Source organism: Oncorhynchus tshawytscha, linkage group LG07 (assembly GCF_018296145.1).
Source record: "Oncorhynchus tshawytscha isolate Ot180627B linkage group LG07, Otsh_v2.0, whole genome shotgun sequence".
Lineage (NCBI taxonomy): Eukaryota > Metazoa > Chordata > Actinopteri > Salmoniformes > Salmonidae > Oncorhynchus > Oncorhynchus tshawytscha.
Window position 1 is genome coordinate 58,282,196 of NC_056435.1, and position 22,308 is coordinate 58,304,503.

The following is a 22,308-nucleotide window of genomic DNA, read 5'->3' on the forward strand; positions in this document are numbered from 1 at the left end:
TCCTCATCATCATCATCACTTCTGCATCTTAATCCAACCCTCAGCCTTCTGCTGTTAGAGAGCTTTGAGTTTGCATGTATCTTTAGCTTTGTACTGCAGTACTCCCTTTGACATGAGACATTTGACTGGAACCCCTTGGTTATCAGGTCTTCCAACAGAGAGATACACCCCATCCAGAAACAGCCCATAGACCATGTCCTATCCCCTGCACACTTGTGTTAATCTGAGACGAATGGATAGGTTTTAGCGATATGGGCACATTTTCACCAAGCTGATCAGATGACAAGATGAAGTTACTACCATGTCTATCCTTTTATTTTGGATTTATATGATGGACTAGGGTTTGTTTCTGGACTTTGCCAAAAAAGCCTGTATATAGTTACCACACTTTAATATTCTTTTGTCATTCTTTTGTCAGAACATGATCAGATTTTATTTAAATCTAGGCTTACTCAATTAGAATATATCATTCATATACTTTTATTACATTGAATTACAATGATAAATTATGTTTTCATAGGCCCCAGTTGCAGATGTCAAGCCAAAAGATGTCCCGGTAAGTCATTGTATTTACTGCTAGGGAATACACTGTATGCTGGGGAGAAATATTGAGATATTGACTTTCTCCTCTCAATCTTTCTCACATACCCACATACCTATGCATGTGCGTACACACACACACACACACACACACTAAACGTACTAAACAAACCATAGGTCATCCCATGGTCTCTTCTGACAGTTTTGGGTACCTCCTACAGTGTGGAATGTTGCTTTGCGCTGTGGGGTGTTGGCTCTGCAAACAACATTAGACCCACCTCAACCAGCTGGCTCTAGTTCTGCTAAACCCATCCTTTATAAACACACCCACACACTAAAAACAGATAAATAGTCAACACACAATCACTCATTACTCCACACCTATTCACTTATATACACTTGCACACAAATTCACCCTCTGGGCCACACCTTGTTTTGTACTGCAGTTCTCTGTGTTGTATACCTCTGCTTCTAAGAGCTTGTTAGGACAGAAGGCAAACTCTTTTACCCCTGAAGTATGTTGTGCGAGTTGTCAAAAAAAATAAGTGAGTTAACCAAACGGGCAACTTTAGACATAAAGCGTTTTTTTTAAATTACAGTTACATTTTAGTCCACTTCAGGGATTTGAACCAGCAACCTACTAGCCCAATGCTCTTAACCACTAGGCTTCCTGCCAAATCTGATGTTTTGTAAAGAGATTCTGCTCGGAGTCCTTTGCGGAGTGCTTTGTTGTGATTTAGATTCTAGGAAATGTGATTGGTGGGTGTGTCGGTTCTTTTGCTCCTGGTCTCTTTTAAATGGTTGGAGTTATTTTGACTCGCCCTCTAGTGGTGCAGTTGAAGACAAAACTGTTACTGTAATGCTTTGTGTATAACTGAGGTTATTTGTTTGCTTGTTTGTTTACTTGTATCAGAAACCCATGAGCACCGATGAGGCTCTGGACTCCCTGTCCTTTGGGTTCACAACCTCAATGCCTCCCATCCCTCAGAAACAGGAGAAGGTGAGACTTTGCACTATTAACAGGTTATAATCACTTATAAATCAATTAGAGCCCTGTTCCCTGAAACATGCATAAGGTTACAGAATGATTATTAGTCCCATAGTCTTTTGGGTGAGACTGAGGTCCTGACCAGTGATACTGTAAATAAGAAGTGAGGTGTCATTATAACCCAATGATATTTCATCTGTTGACAGAAAGTGGAAGACTTGGCTGCCATTGATGCCTTGTCTGCTGGCTTCTCAAACTTTGCTCCGCCTCCACCCGCTCCCATCAAGGTAAACAAAGACTGATAATATTTTTCTTCAACCCTTCATTGGAAAACTGTTATTAGCATGAGATGGTAAACTGTTATGAGAACCAATATCAAGTTGTGTCAACTGACATAACACAGTCATAATGATACATAGCACAATGTAGGCTACCTTGTTGGACAGCTAACTTCCTAGCCACCTACTGCTGATCATGTCATGACATATTAATGATGCTTACAAGATGACCATGTCATATCATTTTGACAGTGTCAGCTGTAATAGTTTATCACAACTGTGATGTAATTTTAATGTTCTGTAAAGACAGCTTTCTAGTGAAGTCGTCAAATGAACGTTCCCCTGTTCCTCTCAACTAGAACCTAAGAAACAGTATTTAACAAACCAAATAATCTCTCTTCTTTTTCTAGAAAGCTGAAGAGTTTAAGTCTGCACCTGTGACCAAGTCTCCTGCTCCCCCCGTTGACAAGAAAGCTAAGGTGGAAAAGGTAAATAACACCAAAGAAAGTAGGTCCTACATCCTGCATGACTACATAACATAAGCCATGCATAACACACAATAAACAGTGACAAACGCTTATGTCCAGTGTTAAACTGGGATGTCCTATGTTGCAGCTGACGCTGTGCTACTGTTGTGTTGAGTACTTTGTCATCAAAATGCTATATCCATTCAAATAGACAACAAACTCTTCAACTATTCTATGTTATACTTATGTTGGGTTGTGAAGCTGTTATCTATTGACTTGTGTTTGTGTTTCAGTTTGCTGATGACTTCTCTCTGATGTCAGGATTGGACTCCCCACTGGCCACCAAGCCCAAGACAGATGAGGTTTGTCATATGAGGGCTACAGTTTCTAGCTTGATGGGGTTTGTTTATTTTCTTTAGGTTGATGGGGTTTGTTTACCTTCCTATTACTCTACTAAACTGTGACATTGTAATTTTTTCTGTTTTCACACAATGTATCCAAGATCATGAATTAACAGAGTGGCACAGTAACAGAGACTCACAGTGCATTGGATGCAGTGAAGAATGTCTACTGTACCATTTTAGCCATTTAGCAGACGCTCTTATCCAGAGGTACTTACAGGAGCAATTAGAGTTAAGTACCTTGCTCAAGGGCACATCGACAGATTGTTCACCTAGTCAGCTCAGGGATTCGAATCAGCAACCTTTCGGTTACTGGCCCAAAGCTCTTAACCGCTCGGCTACCTGCCACCTGCTTTATCATTCTGCATTTTTTTTGACTACATTAGAAAGAGGGTGCTGCATGAGTTCTACCTATGCAGGTTTGGTTGAATTGAGCCCACAGCCATCCAGAAGCTCAGTTGGGTATAGGAGCTGAGCAGTATCACAGATAGTAGCCTAGTGTTGTATTCACTAACCTCTCCTGCTCTGGGTTACAGGTACAGGTGGAAGTAGTTCCCCCAGGAGCTAAGGCAGCCAAAGGGGTAAAACATCTCTCGCTTTTCTCTCTATTATTCGTTATTAAATTTACCAATTTTATTACATTAAACATCTATATTTATTACATTCAGATAAGTTATTACATTAACCAGTGTTATTTCATTAACCGTTGTTGCAGGGTGTCAATACATTGAATTTGCTCTTTCTCTGTTGTGTACATTGAGTATTAACTCATCCTTGATTGTAGCCAGCACCCATGCACCCAGCCAAAGCTACACCTCTTACCACGGGAGGAGGCAATATTGTAGGGGAGGTTACAACGCCATGGAAAGCTGAAGTACCGAAGCTTCAAGAATCTCCGGAACAGACAGCCAAGGTAGATGGCAGACAGTCGAGGAGTGTGGGGCCTCTCTTTGGATCTTTATTCTTTACCTGACCTGGCTCTCTTTACGCTCACTTCCCCATTCAACACACTCTTCCTGGGTCATTATTCCATGTGTTATGTCTTCCTCATCTCTCCCGTGATCTTGAGGTTTTAGTCGTTCTTCCACCCCTTTATATGGTATTCTATCTTCCTCTTCTCTCTGCCGATATATTTCAAAACATATCTCTGCTTTGGACTTCCTTACTTCTGGTCTAGAAGGTGTCTGTGTCTAAGTGGGAAGTGGACAGACACTCTTATGCTTACTTTTAAGAGTCTTCCCAGCATGCCCACATTTGTGGTACGGTCAACAGGTCAAGACAACCCATGTCTGTCACATCTGTTGTCACCACAGAAAAGCCACAATACATTTCCACTTTTTCTTCTGGTTGCATCACACCAGATATAGTATTGCTTCTGGGATTGTTTACCTGGTTTAGGTTGATGGGATTTGTTTACCTGGTTTTGGTTGATGGGGTTTGTTTCCCTTCCTTTTACTCTGCTAAACTGTGACTACAAATTCTGGTCAGGTACTTCTCTTCTCACGGCGCCTTTCCTTTACATTACCAATAACAGACAAGCTGCTAACAATCATCCTATCACTCCAGTAAACTGACTGTGAGATTATGCGCAGCACTCTGAACTCTTCTCTGCACCTCGTCTAATGGCTTGAACCATATGCGTTTATAGAGTGTGCCCACCACATCAAGCAAAGTTGACATGGCTAAAAAGGATCCTGCTAAGTTGGTTACGGCTGTTGCTGCACCAGCTGCCGCGGCTGGAGATGCCTCTCTGAAGGGGCCACAGACTAAGGTAGACTCCAGTTTACTTTGGTGTATTAACCACGCTACAGTACAAGCCTCTTGAGGGTGGGGCTATCCCTGGGGTTAGGGGGCTATCATTGATGACTTGTTCGTTTCCTTGTCATTCTTTCGCTGTTTTCACACAATGTAGCCAAGATCATGAATTAACAGTGACACAGTAACAGAGACTCACAGTGCATTGGATGCAGTGAAGGATGTCTACTGAACCATTTTAGCCATTTAGCAGACGCTCTTATCCAGAGGGACTTACAGGAGCAATTAGAGTTAAGTACCTTGCTCAAGGGCACATCGACAGATTGTTCACCTAGTCGGCTCAGGGATTCGAATCAGCAACCTTTCGGTTACTTGCCCAAAGCTCTTAACCGCTCAGCTACCTGCTACCTGATTTACCATTCTGCAATTCTTTTTGACTACATTAGAAAGAGGTTGCTCTTGTTCCTGCATGAGTTCTACCTATGTAGGTTTGGTTGAATTGAGCCCACAGCCATCCAGAAGCTCGGTTGGGTATAGGAGCTGAGTAGTATCACAGATAGTAGCCTAGTGTTATATTCACTAACCTCTCCTGCTCTGGGTTACAGGTACAGGTGGAAGTAGTTCCCCAAGGAGCTAAGGCAGCCAAAAAGGTAAATCATCCATGTATCTTTTCTCTATGTGGGTTTGATTTTTCACTAAATTGATTGGCATGGAGTTGCATTGCTTGTGTTTGAGTTTTGTTGCATCATGTGTAGGAGCTTGCTGTGGACCCGTTCGATGCCCTGGCTGATTCCTTACCCTCATCAGAGTCTTTCGCCCCTGCAGCCCATGTATACACCGGGCCAGAGGTGATAGAGGTACAGAACCTTCACAGAGTGTGTGTGTGCACAGTGCAATTTAGAATGGGTTGTGTGTGTGCACCCGGTCACCATGTAAAACAGTGTGTGTTGTTGTATATGTCTCACAGCATGGATTATCCTCAAAGAAGGGAGTGATCTGTGGGGGGAACGACTGCCCACTGCCCCCAGGATACCGATTTGAAGACATGGTCAGTCTTTAAATCACCCTCCCCCTCCAGTGTTCTTCTTCCTCATCATCATCATCACTTCTGCATCTTAATCCAACCCTCAGCCTTCTGCTGTTAGAGAGCTTTGAGTTTGCATGCATCTTTAGCTTTGTACTGCAGTACTCCCTTTGACATGAGACATTTGACTGGAACCCCTTGGTTATCAGGTCTTCCAACAGAGAGATACCGTGCATTTGGAAAGTATTCAGAATCCTTGACTTTTTCCACATTTTGATACATTACATCATATTTCTAAAATTGATTAAATTGTTTTTCCCCCTCATCAATCTACACACAATACTCCATAATGAGAAAGCAAAAACAGGTTTTTAGACATGTCTGAACATTTAAAAAAATGAAATATTACATTTACATAAGTATTCAGACCCTTTACTCTGTACTTTGTTGATGCCCCTTTGACAGCGATTACAGTCTTGACCATCTTCTTGGGTATGATGCTACAAGCTTGGCACACCTGTATTTTGGGTGTTTCTCCCACTCTCTGCAGATTCTCTCGAGCTCTCTCAGGTTGGATGGGGAGCGTCGCTGCACAGCTATTTTCAGGTCTCTCCAGACATGTTTGATCGGGTAGAAGTCCATGCTCTGGCAGGGCCACTTAGAGACTTGTCCCAAAGCCACTCCTGCATTGTCTTGGCTGTGTCCTTAGGGTCATTGTTCTATTTGAAGGTGAACCTTTGCCCCAGTCTGAGGTCCTGAGTGCTCTGGAGCAGGTTTTCATCAAGAATCTCTCTGTACTTGGCTCCGTTTATCTTTCCCTCGATCCTGACTAGTCTCTCAGTCCCTGCAGCTGAGAAGCATCTCCACAGCATGCTGCCTCCACCATGCTTCACCATAGGAATGGTGCCAGGTTTCCTCCAGGCGTGATTCTTGGCATTCAGGCCAAAGAGTTCAGTCTTGGTTTCATCAGACCGGAGAATGTTGTTTCTCATGGTTTGAGAGTCCTTTAGATTCCTTTTGTCAAACTCCAAGCGGGCTGTCATGTGCCTTGTACTGAGGAGTAGCTTCTGTCTGGCCACTACCATAAAGGCCTGATTAGTGGAGCGCTGCAGAGATGCTTGTCCTTCTGGAAAGTTCTCCCTTCTCCACAGAGGAACTCTGGATCCCTGTTAGAGTGACCATTGGGTTCTTGGTCACCTCCCTGACCAAGGCCCTTCTCACCCCGATTGCTCAGTTTGGCACGGCGGCCAGCTCTAGGAAGGGTCTTGGTGGTTCCAAACTTCTTCCATTTTAAGAATGATGGCGGTCACTGTGTTCTTGGCGACCTTCAATGCTGCAGAAATGTTTTGGTACCCTTCTTCAGATCTGTGTCTCGACACAATCCTGTCTCGGAGCTCTACAGACAATTCCTTCGACTTCATAGCTTGGTTTTTGCTCTGACATGCACTGTCAACTGTGGGACCTTATATAGAAAGGTGTGTGCCTTTCCAAATCATGTCCAATCAATTGAATTTACCACAGGTGGACTCCAATCAAGTTGTAGAAACATCTCAAGGAGGATCAATGGAAATAGGATGTACCTGTGCTCAATTTCGGGTCTTAAAGCAAATTGTCTGAATACTTTTGTAAATAAGGTACTTCTGGGTTTTTTTCATTCGCAAAAAAATCTAAAAACATCTTCACTTTGTCATTATGGGGTATTGTGTGTAGATTGATGAGGGAAAAAAATAATTTAATCAATTTCCGAATAAGGCTTTAACCCTAGAGGGTTTGGACTAGTGTTTATTTCTGGACTAGGCCTGTATATAGTTACCACTCTTTAATATTATTTTGAGAAAATTATCAGCTTTTACTTAAATCTAGGCTTACTCAATTAAAATGTCATTAATGAACTTTTATTATATTGAATTAAAATGTATATTTTACTTTTAATAGTCCCCAGTTGCAGATGTCAAGCCAAAAGATGTCCCGGTAAGTCATTGTATTTACTGCTAGGGAATACACTGTATGCTGGGGAGAAATATTGAGATATTGACTTTCTCCTCTCAATCTTTCTCACATACCCACATACTAATGCATGTGCGTACACACACACACACACACACACACACACACTAAACAAACCATAGGCCATCCCATGGTCTCTGCTGACAGTTTTGGGTACCTCCTACAGTGTGGAATGTTGCATTGCTCTGTGGGATGTTGGATTTGCAAACTACATTAGACCCACCTCAACCAGCTGGCTCTAGTTCTGCTAAACCCATCCTTTATAAACACACCCACACACTAACAACAGATAAATAGTCAACACACAATCACTCATTACTCCACACCTATTCACTTATACACACTTGCACACACATTCACCCTCTGGGCCACACCTTGTTTTGTACTGCAGTTCTCTGTGTAGTATACCTCTGCTTCTAAGCGCTTGTTAGGACAGAAGGCAAACTCTTTTACCCCTGAAGTATGTTGTGTGAGTTGTCAAAAAAAATAAGTGAGTTAACCAAACGGGCAACTTTAGACATAAAGCGTTTTTTTTAAATTACAGTTACATTTTAGTCCACTTCAGGGATTTGAACCAGCAACCTACTAGCCCAATGCTCTTAACCACTAGGCTTCCTGCCAAATCTGATGTTTTGTAAAGAGATTCTGCTCGGAGTCCTTTGCGGAGTGCTTTGTTGTGATTTAGATTCTAGGAAATGTGATTGGTGGGTGTGTCGGTTATTTTGCTCCTGGTCTCTTTTAAATGGTTGGAGTTATTTTGACTCACCCTCTAGTGGTGCAGTTGAAGACAAAACTGTTACTGTAAGGCTTTGTGTATAACTGAGGTTATTTGTTTGCTTGTTTGTTTACTTGTATCAGAAACCCATGAGCACCGATGAGGCTCTGGACTCCCTGTCCTTTGGGTTCACAAGCTCTATGGCTCCCATCCCTCAGAAACAGGAGAAGGTGAGACTTTGCACTATTAACAGGTTATAATCACTTATAAATCAATTAGAGCCCTGTTCCCTAAATCATGCATAAGGTTACAGAATGATTATTAGTCCCATAGTCTTTTGGGTGAGACTGAGGTCCCGACCAGTGATACTGTAAAGAAGAAGTGAGGTGTCATTATAACCCAATGATATTTCATCTGTTGACAGAAAGTGGAAGACTTGGCTGCCATTGATGCCTTGTCTGCTGGCTTCTCAAACTTTGCTCCGCCTCCACCCGCTCCCATCAAGGTAAACAAAGACTGATAATATTTTTCTTCAACCCTTCATTGGAAAACTGTTATTAGCATGAGATGGTAAACTGTTATGAGAACCAATATCAAGTTGTGTCAACTGACATAACACAGTCATAATGACAAGCACAATGTAGGCTACCTTGTTGGACAGCTAACTTCCTAGCCACCTACTGCTGATCATGTCATGACATATTAATGATGCTTACAAGATGACTATGTCATATCATTTTGACAGTGTCAGCTGTAATAGTTTATCACAACTGTGATGTCATTTTAAATTTCTGTAAAGACAGCTTTCTAGTGAAGGCTTTAAATTAACGTTCCCCTGTTCCTCTTAACTAGAACCTAAGAAACAGTATTTAACAAACCAAATAATCTTTCTTCTTCTTCCAGAAAGCTGAAGAGTTTAAGTCTGCACCTGTGACCAAGTCTCCTGCTCCCCCCGTTGACAAGAAAGCTAAGGTGGAAAAGGTAAATAACACCAAAGAAAGCAGGTCCTACATCCTGCATGACTACATAACATAAGCCATGCATAACACACAATAAACAGTGACAAACGCTTATGTCCAGTGTTAAACTGGGATGTCCTATGTTGCAGCTGACGCTGTGCTACTGTTGTGTTGAGTACTTTGTCATCAAAAATGCTATATTCATGCAAATAGACAACAAACTCTTCAACTATTCTATGTTATACTTATGTCGGGTTGTGAAGCTGTTATCTATTGACTTGTGTTTGTGTTTCAGTTTGCTGATGACTTCTCTCTGATGTCAGGATTGGACTCCCCACTGGCTACCAAGCCCAAGACAGATGAGGTTTGTCATATGAGGGCTACAGTTTCTAGTTTGATGGTTTAAGTTGGTTTAGGTTGACAGGTTTAGGTTGACAGGGTTTGTTTATCTGGTTTAGGTTGACATGGTTTTTTAAAACCTGGTTTAGGTTGACAGGGTTTGTTTACCTGGTTTAGGTTGATGCGGTTTGTTTACCTTCCTATTACTCAACTAAACTGTGAAAACAAATTCTGGTCAGATACTTCTCTTCTCATGGCTCCTTTCCTTTACATTACCAGTAACAGACAAGCTGCTAACAATCATCCTATCACTCCAGTAAACTGACTGTGAGATTATGCGCAGCACTCTGAACTCTTCTCTGCACCTCGTCTAATGGCTTGAACCATATGCGTTTATAGAGTGTGCCCACCACATCAAGCAAAGTTGACATGGCTAAAAAGGATCCTGCTAAGTTGGTCACGGCTGTTGCTGCACCAGCTGCCGTGGCTGGAGATGCCTCTCTGAAGGGGCCACAGACTAAGGTAGACTCCAGTTTACTTTGGTGTATTAACCACACTACAGTACAAGCCTCTTGAGGGTGGGGCTATCCCTGGGGTTAGTGGGCTATCATTGATCACTTGTTCGTTTCCTTGTCATTCTTTCGCTGTTTTCACACAATGTAGCCAAGATCATGAATTAACAGTGACACAGTAACAGAGACTCACAGTGCATTGGATGCAGTGAAGGATGTCTACTGTACCATTTTAGCCATTTAGCAGACGCTCTTATCCAGAGGGACTTACAGGAGCAATTAGAGTTAAGTACCTTGCTCAAGGGCACATCGACAGATTGTTCACCTAGTCAGCTCAGGGATTCGAATCAGCAACCTTTCGGTTACTTGCCCAAAGCTCTTAACCGCTCGGCTACCTGCCACCTGATTTACCATTCTGCATTTTTTTTTGACTACATTAGAAAGAGGGTGCTGCATGAGTTCTACCTATGCAGGTTTGGTTGAATTGAGCCCACAGCCATCCAGAAGCTCAGTTGGGTATAGGAGCTGAGCAGTATCACAGATAGTAGCCTAGTGTTGTATTCACTAACCTCTCCTGCTCTGGGTTACAGGTACAGGTGGAAGTAGTTCCCCCAGGAGCTAAGGCAGCCAAAGAGATAAAACATCTCTCGCTTTTCTCTCTATTATTCGTTATTAAATTTACCAATTTTATTATATTAAACATCTATATTTATTACATTCAGATAAGTTATTACATTAACCAGTGTTATTGCATTAACCGTTGTTGCAGGGTGTCAATACATTGAATTTGCTCTTTCTCTGTTGTATACATTGAGTATTAACTCATCCTTGATTGTAGCCAGCACCCATGCACCCAGCCAAAGCTACACCTCTTACCACGGGAGGAGGCAATATTGTAGGGGAGGTTACAACGCCATGGAAAGCTGAAGTACCAAAGCTTCAAGAATCTCCGGAACAGACAGCCAAGGTAGATGGCTGACAGTCGAGGAGTGTGGGGCCTCTCTTTGGATCTTTATTCTTTACCTGACCTGGCTCTCTTTACGCTCACTTCCCCATTCAACACACTCTTCCTGGGTCATTATTCCATGTGTTATGTCTTCCTCATCTCTCCCGTGATCTTGAGGTTTTAGTCGTTCTTCCACCCCTTTATATGGTATTCTATCTTCCTCTTCTCTCTGCCGATATATTTCAAAACATATCTCTGCTTTGGACTTCCTTACTTCTGGTCTAGAAGGTGTCTGTGTCTAAGTGGGAAGTGGACAGACACTCTTATGCTTACTTTTAAGAGTCTTCCCAGCATGCCCACATTTGTGGTACGCTCAACAGGTCTAGACAACCCATGTCTGTCACATCTGTTGTCACCACAGAAAAGCCACAATACATTTCCACTTTTTCTTCTGGTTGCATCACACCAGATATAGTATTGCTTCTGGGATTGTTTAACTGGTTTAGGTTGATGGGATTTGTTTACCTGGTTTTGGTTGATGGGGTTTGTTTCCCTTCCTTTTACTCTGCTAAACTGTGACTACAAATTCTGGTCAGGTACTTCTCTTCTCACGGCGCCTTTCCTTTACATTACCAGTAACAGACAAGCTGCTAACAATCATCCTATCACTCCAGTGAACTGACTGTGAGATTATGCGCAGCACTCTGAACTCTTCTCTGCACCTCGTCTAATGGCTTGAACCATATGCGTTTATAGAGTGTGCCCACCACATCAAGCAAAGTTGACATGGCTAAAAAGGATCCTGCTAAGTTGGTTACGGCTGTTGCTGCACCAGCTGCCGCGGCTGGAGATGCCTCTCTGAAGGGGCCACAGACTAAGGTAGACTCCAGTTTACTTTGGTGTATTAACCACGCTACAGTACAAGCCTCTTGAGGGTGGGGCTATCCCTGGGGTTAGGGGGCTATCATTGATGACTTATTCGTTTCCTTGTCATTCTTTCGCTGTTTTCACACAATGTAGCCAAGATCATGAATTAACAGTGACACAGTAACAGAGACTCACAGTGCATTGGATGCAGTGAAGGATGTCTACTGAACCATTTTAGCCATTTAGCAGACGCTCTTATCCAGAGGGACTTACAGGACAAATTAGAGTTAAGTACCTTGCTCAAGGGCACATCGACAGATTGTTCACCTAGTCGGCTCAGGGATTCGAATCAGCAACCTTTCGGTTACTTGCCCAAAGCTCTTAACCGCTCAGCTACCTGCCACCTGATTTACCATTCTGCAATTCTTTTTGACTACATTAGAAAGAGGGTGCTCTTGTTCCTGCATGAGTTCTACCTATGTAGGTTTGGTTGAATTGAGCCCACAGCCATCCAGAAGCTCAGTTGGGTATAGGAGCTGAGCAGTATCACAGATAGTAGCCTAGTGTTATATTCACTAACCTCTCTTGCTCTGGGTTACAGGTACAGGTGGAAGTAGTTCCCCCAGGAGCTAAGGCAGCCAAAGAGGTAAAACATCTCTTGCTTTTTCTCTCTATTATTAGTTATTAAGTTTACCAATTTTATTACATTAAACATCTATATTTATTACATTTAGATAAGTTATTACATTAACCAGTGTTATTGCATTAACCGTTGTTACAGGGTGTCAATACATTGAATTTGTTATTTTTCTGTTGTATACATTGAGTATTAACTCATCCTTGATTGTAGCCAGCACCCATGCACCCAGCCAAAGCTACACCTCTTACCACAGGAGGAGGCAATATTGTAGGGGAGGTGACAACGCCATGGAAAGCTGAAGTACCAAAGCTTCAAGAGTGTCCGGAACAGACAGCCAAGGTAGATGGCTGACAGTCGAGGAGTGTGGGGCCTCTCTTTGGATCTTTATTCTTTACCCGACCTGGCTCTCTTTACGCTCACTTCCCCATTCAACACACTCTTCCTGGGTCATTATTCCATGTGTTATGTCTTCCTCATCTCTCCCGTGATCTTGAGGTTTTAGTCTTTCTTCCACCCCTTTATATGGTATTCTATCTTCCTCTTCTCTCTGCCGATATATTTCAAAACATATCTCTGCTTTGGACTTCCTTACTTCTGGCCTAGAGGTGTCTGTGTGTCTAAGTGGGAAGTGAACAGGCACTTTTACTTTTAAGCTCAATGACTGAGTCTTCCCAGCATGCCCACACTTTGTTGCGCTCAACACGTCAAGACAAACCATGTCTGTCACATCTGTTGTCACCACAGAGAAGCCACAATATATTTCCACTTTTACTTTTTCTTCTGGTTGCAGCACACCATATCTAGTATTACTTCTGGGTTTGTTTTCCTGGTTTAGGTTGACAGGGTTTGTTTACCTGGTTTAGGTTGATGCGGTTTGTTTACCTTCCTATTACTCAACTAAACTGTGAAAACAAATTCTGGTCAGGTACTTCTCTTCTCATGGCTCCTTTCCTTTACATTACCAATAACAGACAAGCTGCTAACAATCATCCTATCACTCCAGTAAACTGACTGTGAGATTATGCGCAGCACTCTGAACTCTTCTCTGCACCTCGTCTAATGGCTTGAACCATATGCGTTTATAGAGTGTGCCCACCACATCAAGCAAAGTTGACATGGCTAAAAAGGATCCTGCTAAGTTGGTTGCGGCTGTTGCTGCACCAGCTGCCGCAGCTGGAGATGCCTTTCTGAAGGGGCCACAGACTAAGGTAGACTCCAGTTTACTTAGGTGTATTAACCACGCTACAGTACAAGGCTCTTGAGGGTGGGGCTATCCCTGGGGTTAGGGGGCTATCATTGATCACTTGTTTGTGTCATTGTAATTTTTTCGCTGTTTTCACACAATGTATCCAAGATCATGAATTAACAGATGGGCACAGTAACAGAGACTCAAAGTGCATTGGACGCAGTGAAGGATGTCTACTGTACCATTTTACATTTTTATGTAAATACGGTATTTATTTTTTAGAAATTAGCAACAAAAAAACCAACCTGTTTTCACTTTGTCATTATGGAGTATTGTGTGTAGATTAATAAGGGGAGAAATTATGTAATCCATTTTAGAATAAGGCTGTAACGTAACAAAATGTGGAAGAAGGCAAAGGGTCTGAATTCTTCCCGAATGCACTGTATATAGTGTATAAGCCTTCCACAACCATAAGACCAACTAATAATTTAATTATTTTATCAAAATAGTTTAACCTGCTTTTTTTGCTATAATTACTGATCTGACTTTCAAGTCTGTCTGTGAAAATGCCCTTTTTTGTTACAAATGTAAGTAGAACCAAGCATAATGCACATTCACTAATAATGACTAACTTCTTGTAGTAGGCATTAGGCTAAATAAAATGAGCACAGGTCTCAATATCTAATCTTTAGCTAATCTTTTTATATTTCAAGTTTAGCCAGCTTGGATCTATTTGCTAGGTAACAAGGTTGAACAGTTTAACTGTTATGAACACACCCTTTTGTCTGTCTCCAACCTTTTTTTAAAGCATGTTAGCCTGTCCACTTTGTTCAGATGTTGAATTCAAATGGTCTACCTTATTTCTCAGAATGAGAACGAATTGCCAATTCCGTATATAATAGTTTGTTATGCTTATTGTACATTTATAAAACACTGGCGAGACCGCGAGTACAACAGAATGTGGCTAAATGCTGCTAGCGGTACCCAATGCGTGAGCTCAATCAATTTCTTTCATAGTCTAGTTTTAGACGTGTCGGCTCTGCGCGCAATTTGAGTAGTTGAGACATAAAAAGGATATCATTAGAAAAGTTAACTTATCCCCTATTACAGTAAAATAATGTTTCAATGTGTTTTGGTGTCCATATGACGATTCTGTTGCACCAAAACTAAAATGCAAATGGCGAGTTGAAACCGCTTGTCAGAGAGGAAGATGTGATCTCTCAACTTTGTTGGCGTGAGAGGACAGGTGTGTAAATCATAGAGAGAGAGGCAAAGCGAAAGGGTTCGCTCTCGATCAAATCTGTCCAAAATAAGCCCAATCAATGCGTTTCTATGGGTTTATTTTGGACCTAAGCTTGTTAAGGCAGAGACGTGCATCTCTTCATTATATATAGACCTCTGGTGTAAATGGGGAGATGCACACCGCACAGAAGGAGCGAAAGAGACCAAAAATACAACACGAGAACAAGCGGAAGTAAACGCTCTTAAAAAAGATAAATAACAACCTCGATTCTTGCGGTACAGGCATTTGGAATATCGCGCAAGAACAAAAAATCGAATTAATCGAATGACTTCAATGTATCGCCAAGCCCTAAAGTGAGAGGTCATTATAACTTGATAATATTTCATCTGTTGACAGAAAGTTGAGGATTTGGCTGCCGTTGATGCCTTGTCTGCTGGCTTTTCCAACTTTGCTCCACCTCCACCTGCTCCCATCAAGGTAAAGAAAGACTGATAATTATTGTTCTTCAACCCTTCATCGTAGAACTGTCATTAGCATGAGATGGTAAACTGTTATGAGAACCAATGTCAACTGACATAGCACAATGTAGCCTAGCTTGTTGGACAGCTAACTTGCTAGCCACCTACTGCTAATGCTAATGCCATGTTGTATTTATGATACATACAAGATGACCATGACATATAATTTTAACACAGTGTCAGCTGTAATAGCTTATGACAACTGATATGTCATGCTAACGTTCTGTAAAGACAGCTTTCTAGTGAAAGCTTGAAATTAGCTGGACCCTGTTCCTCTCAACTAGAACCTAAGAAACAGTATTTAACAAACCAAATAATCTTTCTCTTTTTCTAGAAAGCTGAAGAGTTTAAGTCTGCACCTGTGACCAAGTCTCCTGCTCCCCCCGTTGACAAGAAAGCTAAGGTGGAAAAGGTAAATAACACCAAAGAAAGTAGGTCCTACATCCTGCATGACTACATAACATAAGCCATGCATAACACACAATAAACAGTGACAAACGCTTATGTCCAGTGTTAAACTGGGATGTCCTATGTTGCAGCTGACGCTGTGCTACTGTTGTGTTGAGTACTTTGTCATCAAAAATGCTACATTCATGCAAATAGACAACAAACTCTTCAACTATTCTATGTTATACTTATGTCGGGTTGTGAAGCTGTTATCTATTGACTTGTGTTTGTGTTTCAGTTTGCTGATGACTTCTCTCTGATGTCAGGATTGGACTCCCCACTGGCCACCAAGCCCAAGACAGATGAGGTTTGTCATTTGAGGGCTAAAGTTTCTATCTAACAACCAATGAAATACTAGTATTTTACGGAAGACCAGTAGAGATGTATTGCAGTTGTTCATGTTCTATGCACCACCAGTGTACTGTTGATCACATGATCTAATCTCCCTCCTTATGTCCCACTTCCCCCCTCTCTGCCTCTGTGTTCCTTTCTCTGTCTGTGTGTCTCTCTCTCTGTCCCCTCTGTCTGTGTGTCTCCAGGGTGGCTCCATGTCCCTGGATGCTCTCAGTGCTCTGGGACACTCTCTGCCTGCTCCAGAACCAGCACCTGAACCTCCCAAGATCAGACATGAGGACATAGTCACGGTATACTCACACGGACTTGTATTCCCTTTCTTTATTCTTTATTTATGGGGCTCATAGCTGAATTGTTTAGCCTGAAGATGACAGAAACTCCTGCTGTGATGGATAGAGTTAATGTGGTATTTCGTATGGCCACAGGTGCGAAACTTGTGTGTGACATTATTTTGTGTTAATTTCTGCTCTTCAGGAGGGCAAACTCACATCGAAGAAGGGAGTTTTTGTGGGTGAGCGAGATGACACACTCCCACCAAAGTACAGGTTCACAGAAAACAAAGTCAAAGACCTGCCTCCTCTGAAGCCAGAGGTGAGTCTCATATTGGCAGAATGCAAGTCATTGGGAGATAAGAGGACAAATTCTGTATCACTTTTAGAAGAACCAGAAGGAACCAGCACTAAAGAGAACCAGGAATTATTGAAGCGAGGGAATCTCTCTCTCTCTCTCCCCCCAGCCCTCCCTGGACTCTGGTGAGGCTCTGGATATCTTGTCAGGTGACTTCATGTCTTCCTGTGTGGCTCCAGCTGTCCATGCTCCTGTCCTCTGCCCCCCAGCTCTTCCCACACAGGTGAACAACACTCTCTACGATTGATCGTTCACTTATCAAACCATCCGCTGATTGGTCTGCTCTGTATAGATCTATGATCATCCAATATGTGTTTTTATGTCTAGCTGCTTACGTCTCTTCGTTTTTTCATTATCAGTAGTATAACAGCTTAATTAACATGTACATGCTGTGTTCTTGTTTTTTCATTTCTCTCTCTTTTGACTCCAGGCCTCAGATGACTTTGCCTTGGATGCCCTGGCAGGGGACTTTGTAGCCCCAGCTGTTGCTCCTGCAGTCAAATCTGCTGTTGACCGCCAGGTACTGAGACACACTTCATGTGATATCATTGTTGTTTTATGCTTCATTCACGTCCAAGATATCGGGTCAGTCAGATTCCCATTGTAACTTGTCAGTGTATGTGTGTGTAGCTATCTAGAGGGACAGTAGATGCTCTGGATACCTTGTCAGACTCCCTGATGGACAAGGCTCCTATCCCAGAGCCTGCTCCTGTCTCAGTCAGAGACATCGTCAAGGTACTTAGGTTTTATAAAGGGTTTATGCATGCTTCATTAAGCCTACATAAGATATACTTAGTTTAAAGTGTGACGGAAAATTGCCTTAGGCAGTTTTGTTGCACAAAGGCTAAATAATCTGCATTTTCGAGATTATTCCTTGGTCAAAATAGAAGCTTTACCGCAATGCAACTAAACCTGTAACAGATAGCATTAGCTCATATTGGCTATTTGACATCAGTCTGCTCTCTGCTCATCCTAGGAGAAAAAGGTTATAGAGGAGAAGCTTACCAAAGTGGGGGAGAGGGATGACAGCCTTCCAGCTGAGTACCGGCCCACAGAGAAAGACCGAAAGGTAACATGTCCATAGTTGTAGTAGGAAATAAAATGGAGAATCCTGAACATGCTAATCTAATGTGCTAATGTTAACATAAATGCTGTGGTGTGCAAATAAATGGGTAAACAACCTTTGTGTATTTACACTCCACTACACACCCAGAACATTTTGCAATAAACCATAAATAGTACTGTACCATTCAGATCACTTTTGGACTAAATAATAAGACACAATTTATTCCCTGTGCCAATAAGTTATGTGAGGTGGATATAAGGTGTAAACAAGGCTGAATAAGGTTATGTTTCTTTTATTCTCAAAGGCAATGGCAGAGGCCAAAGTCCAGGCTGATGTTAGACCCAAGCAGGTGAGGTTTCTGTCCAATTGTATCTATAAACGCACAGATAAGTCATATTCAATGTCATACTGTGTTGCAACTCATAAAGGTCATGTTTAAGTCATGTAAACCAGATGTACAGTACATAAGTGACCTTCTTCCTCTCTCTTTACAGCCGTCAATGGATGACAGCAAGGCCCTTGACCTCTTGTCTAGAGACTTGTCTTCATCCGCTGGTCCAGCTGCAGCCTCCGTAGCCGTGACAGCAGAGCAGAGACAGCCCAGACTGGAGGTACTTACCTACTGCACACTAACAACCTAACAGACCACTAAAGTGAGTCTCAGAGTAGGAGGGCTGATTTAGGATCAGTTTAGCCTTTTAGATCATAATGAATAAGATTATATAGACAGGGGTGAGACCTAATCCTAAATCAGTACTCCTACGCTGAGACGCTTTTTGAATACAGGCCCTGAGATGTTCTGTTGGTTGGCAGGTTAATGAATTGACTGGCTGTTTGTGTTTCTCTGTCCAGCCCATGTCTGCCCCTGTCCTGGATGACCTGGCAGGCACCTTGCTCCCAGACACCCCCGAGTTCAAATCCAAGGGAGACAAGCCAAAGGTGAGGAGGGTATCTAGCAGCAACATGGTCTCATTAGAATAATTATGTCAAAATAGTAACATTTTACCATTGTAGTTGTATGTCTCCGTGGCTTTCATATTAGTTATGTCTCAAAACATTCACACACTTTTCTAATGCAGACTTCTAGTTTAGGAAAAGCAAACGAAGGCCGAGATTTAATCCAATTGCGGGTTATAGGCAATTCAGCTTTAAAAGGCAATGTTCCTGCGGTCGCGGAGATTGCATTCACGGTAAAAGCTGCTTATGTCAGCTCAATCAGACATTGCATTTAAAATACATCGCTTATAACCCTCGATTTAATTGAAACCTAGTCTAACCATTGATTATTTGGTTATAGAGACAGTCGTTGTTGATTGTCTTACAGCGCCCTCTAGTGTTAACCAGACTTCTTACAAGTCTCCCATATCACATATGACCATGGTGCCCCCTGAAGTTAAATCCACTCTGACCAAGGTCTCAACTTTGTTTGTTGCAGAACAAGTCAAGGTCAAAGTCAAAGGTAAGGATACTATAGAAAACATGAATGAAATTAGATCCTAATAATAATTTGAGATACATGCCCATGCTCAATTCATGTGATTTGATATCAATGTCCTCTAATTGACTTGAACTTTTGCCTCAGAAACAAAGGAAGGAGGATCCGTCATCCATAGACCATCTGCCTGGACAGCTGAGTTCAGACGTAGTGTCAGCATCCACAAATAAGGATGGCAAGAGCTAGACATCTATGTAAGGACTACAAGTCTCAACCATCTTTATTGAAACAGTTTTTATTTATTTTTTAACCTGTATTTAACTAGGCAAGTCAGTTAAGAACACATTCTTATTTACAATGACGGCCTACACCGGCCAAACTCAGACGACGCTGGGTCAATTGTGCGCTGCCCTATGGGACTCTCAATCACGGCCGGTTGTGATACAGTCTGTATTCGAACCAGGTTGTCTGTAGTGACGCATCTAGCGGAGATGCAGTGCCTTAGACCGCTGCGCCACTTGGGAGACAATGTGACTGTAATGCATGCTTGCATGTCTCTTATTCCCTAAATTACTAGCATACATACTTTTTAGTCTGAATCTACTGGCCTGGCATACTTATTATGACAGGTTTTTGATTCTTCTCCTGTGACATTGACTGATGTACGTTTCTGATATATTGCAGGTTTCTAGCGCACTACATGTCCCCTGCCACATGGTGGCGCCACTCGAGGGAGCTGCTGTGAATGATTCTATTTTTCTAAATGGTGGAGAACATATACTGGATAAAAAAACAAACATGACCACACACTTACACACATGCGCATGTACACACACACACACACACACACACCACAGTGTGCAACGCCTTTCCTGCTTGGTTTCGCACATGACAGAAGATTGTACTAGTTTTGGTTTCTTTCATTTGAGACGAGGAGAGCAAAATAAAGAGAGGGAACGAGAGCGAGCGAGGGAGGGAGTTTGTCCTGACTTATTTCCCAGGATTGAACAGAGAATCTGTCCAATCCTGTAAGGAATATTAAATCTGGGCTTTGCCTTTCAAGTGGCTGACTGTCCATCCTAGCTAACTGTCTGCATTGCCCCAACGTTGTAGTGATGTTGCTGCAACATTGCTACAGCGTTGGGGGTAATAGTGAGTGTCATGTGTTTAGGAACAGTATATAGGGGTTATGTAGGATTGGGATGTCTGTCCAATATTGTTGTACACAGAAGAGTGAGTTTTCTCTTAAGTGGACACCCACCATATAATACACTAGTGTACAGCACAGTCTGCTCAATATTGAAACGTATAAAAGGATTTACAGGAAATGATCTGTGAGCAATTCTATATATTTACTTTCTGTAAAGCAATATATTAAGAAGGGTTTATATATGTGTGTACTTTGCCTTATAAAAACATTTATTGGTTTCAGAAAGTGGACACAGAAGTTAACTTATGCAGTCACTATGTCTGTAAACTGTCTTTGTTTGTATACTGTAAAGACTTGCTCTAGATATGAGGACACTGTCATTTACACAGTCTAAAGGGCTATCACTTCTAGTCAAAAAGTCCAAAGCTTTGTGGATTATTTCCCCAAGATGGTATCACAGAATTCTACATATTTAGGTGCAGGTCTCAAACTTTAAACTTGAGAGATATTTTGGAAATGGGAATTTTAATTAAATAAATACAAATAATATTTATAATAATTGTGTTGTGTGTATTCAGCATTCATGTGTCTGGAGTAACTCCTTGTGTCACCCTCAACAATCGAAAACAGAAACACAATACTTTTTGTAGCTAACATGGGGTAACCTAAAATGTACATTGTCAATAAATAAATGAATGCCTATAACAAGACATGACAGTATTATAATACATTTGTGTAAGAGGGTCTTTCGGTATAGGGAACTTACTGTATATCTGTGTTGCAGTTAAAGGGAAGAAAGTTATACTATTTTAGAAACATTTTCACATGTAATATTAGGACCATCTTTCGCTTGTACAAAGCAGCGCAGGTGTTTTTAATTTTTAATTTGACAAAGCTCCTTCCACCTCTTGAGTTTTGGAACGTGTGTTCAACCTCGACTCAAGTCTTCTTTTTTTGTCTTTTGTTTGTGCAACGGCCTTCGGCGCTTGAGGAGTAGAATTTGAGTGTCGTAAATAAAACATAATAAAAATCGATGTGGTTTCACCATTTCTGTCTTTTCATTCAGATTTGTAAGAGGTTACTAATCGAGAGTAACGGAGATAGAGGTTCACTCTAACATGGTCCTACAGTAACAAGAACACACACAATTACGTACACTATGGTTCAATCATTCAAGTATTCCAAAATATTGCTTTATATGGCACATTTCTACCAAACATTCATAGAAGTCTAGGAAGAAAGTAAATATGAGTATCGGGAAGAATTCCAACAATTTGAGTTAGAAAATGTTACCTTGGTTTTATTGAAGTTTCACAGCAGAGCTTTTGTCTTTGGTTTAATTTACAGGCCATGAAAGTCATAAGGAGAAAAGTATCTCATAACATCATTTTAAACTAAGCTATAAGCAATACATATCTCGTCATTAGACTGAGTAACGACATGAAACATCTACACAAACCTGCCATAAAGCTATTATGTTGATTAAATGAAGAGAGCGAGAATTCTACTATTTCAATGATGTTACGGAACAAATGTCTCAGTAAAAACGTATGTAATAGAACAAACTAAATGGTTGATAGTAGAGACGTCGCACCGTCTTCCGTCTCTCTGTGTCTGTGAGAAGAATAGACCAACGTAGTAAGCTACATAAATCACCTGTGTTATAAGCATCACTAACTACATTGTGAATGTCATATGTTCAATTGTTTTGTTTTTTTAATGTAATCACTCAAACAATGGGGGGGGCTGTCTTGTAATTACTTTATAATAAACACTAACCAGGATTATAAAAGTCTATTATTGGCTATAGGATGTTGTTGCCATTCTCGGCCTGAATACATGAG

At 41.6% G+C, this 22,308-nt stretch overlaps 1 protein-coding gene across 50 annotated transcripts in view; it reads left to right on the top strand.

The window, feature by feature from the left end:
- The window catches only part of cast (calpastatin), a 108,356-nt gene extending 86,845 nt beyond the window's left edge, over positions 1-21,511 (top strand). For 29 of the 50 annotated variants that reach the window (XM_042324698.1, XM_042324701.1, XM_042324694.1 and 26 more), the window contains 38 exons: positions 521-556; positions 1,454-1,540; positions 1,735-1,815; positions 2,217-2,294; positions 2,567-2,635; positions 3,211-3,255; positions 3,459-3,587; positions 4,323-4,445; positions 5,035-5,079; positions 5,185-5,286; positions 5,397-5,477; positions 7,389-7,424; positions 8,319-8,405; positions 8,600-8,680; positions 9,079-9,156; positions 9,430-9,498; positions 9,873-9,995; positions 10,576-10,620; positions 10,824-10,952; positions 11,688-11,810; positions 12,400-12,444; positions 12,649-12,777; positions 13,524-13,646; positions 15,264-15,344; positions 15,720-15,797; positions 16,071-16,139; positions 16,372-16,476; positions 16,661-16,777; positions 16,923-17,036; positions 17,244-17,333; positions 17,444-17,548; positions 17,790-17,882; positions 18,184-18,228; positions 18,374-18,490; positions 18,732-18,818; positions 19,315-19,338; positions 19,462-19,568; positions 19,999-21,511. In XM_042324698.1, the coding sequence (XP_042180632.1) occupies positions 521-556; positions 1,454-1,540; positions 1,735-1,815; positions 2,217-2,294; positions 2,567-2,635; positions 3,211-3,255; positions 3,459-3,587; positions 4,323-4,445; positions 5,035-5,079; positions 5,185-5,286; positions 5,397-5,477; positions 7,389-7,424; positions 8,319-8,405; positions 8,600-8,680; positions 9,079-9,156; positions 9,430-9,498; positions 9,873-9,995; positions 10,576-10,620; positions 10,824-10,952; positions 11,688-11,810; positions 12,400-12,444; positions 12,649-12,777; positions 13,524-13,646; positions 15,264-15,344; positions 15,720-15,797; positions 16,071-16,139; positions 16,372-16,476; positions 16,661-16,777; positions 16,923-17,036; positions 17,244-17,333; positions 17,444-17,548; positions 17,790-17,882; positions 18,184-18,228; positions 18,374-18,490; positions 18,732-18,818; positions 19,315-19,338; positions 19,462-19,560 (3,168 nt within the window). In that variant the 3' untranslated portion in view covers positions 19,561-19,568; positions 19,999-21,511. The remainder of the gene's footprint in view (positions 1-520; positions 557-1,453; positions 1,541-1,734; positions 1,816-2,216; positions 2,295-2,566; positions 2,636-3,210; positions 3,256-3,458; positions 3,588-4,322; positions 4,446-5,034; positions 5,080-5,184; positions 5,287-5,396; positions 5,478-7,388; positions 7,425-8,318; positions 8,406-8,599; positions 8,681-9,078; positions 9,157-9,429; positions 9,499-9,872; positions 9,996-10,575; positions 10,621-10,823; positions 10,953-11,687; positions 11,811-12,399; positions 12,445-12,648; positions 12,778-13,523; positions 13,647-15,263; positions 15,345-15,719; positions 15,798-16,070; positions 16,140-16,371; positions 16,477-16,660; positions 16,778-16,922; positions 17,037-17,243; positions 17,334-17,443; positions 17,549-17,789; positions 17,883-18,183; positions 18,229-18,373; positions 18,491-18,731; positions 18,819-19,314; positions 19,339-19,461; positions 19,569-19,998) is intronic. The other 21 variants (XM_042324697.1, XM_042324696.1, XM_042324703.1 and 18 more) reach the window with 21 other exon arrangements.
- Positions 21,512-22,308: the final 797 nt, after the last annotated feature.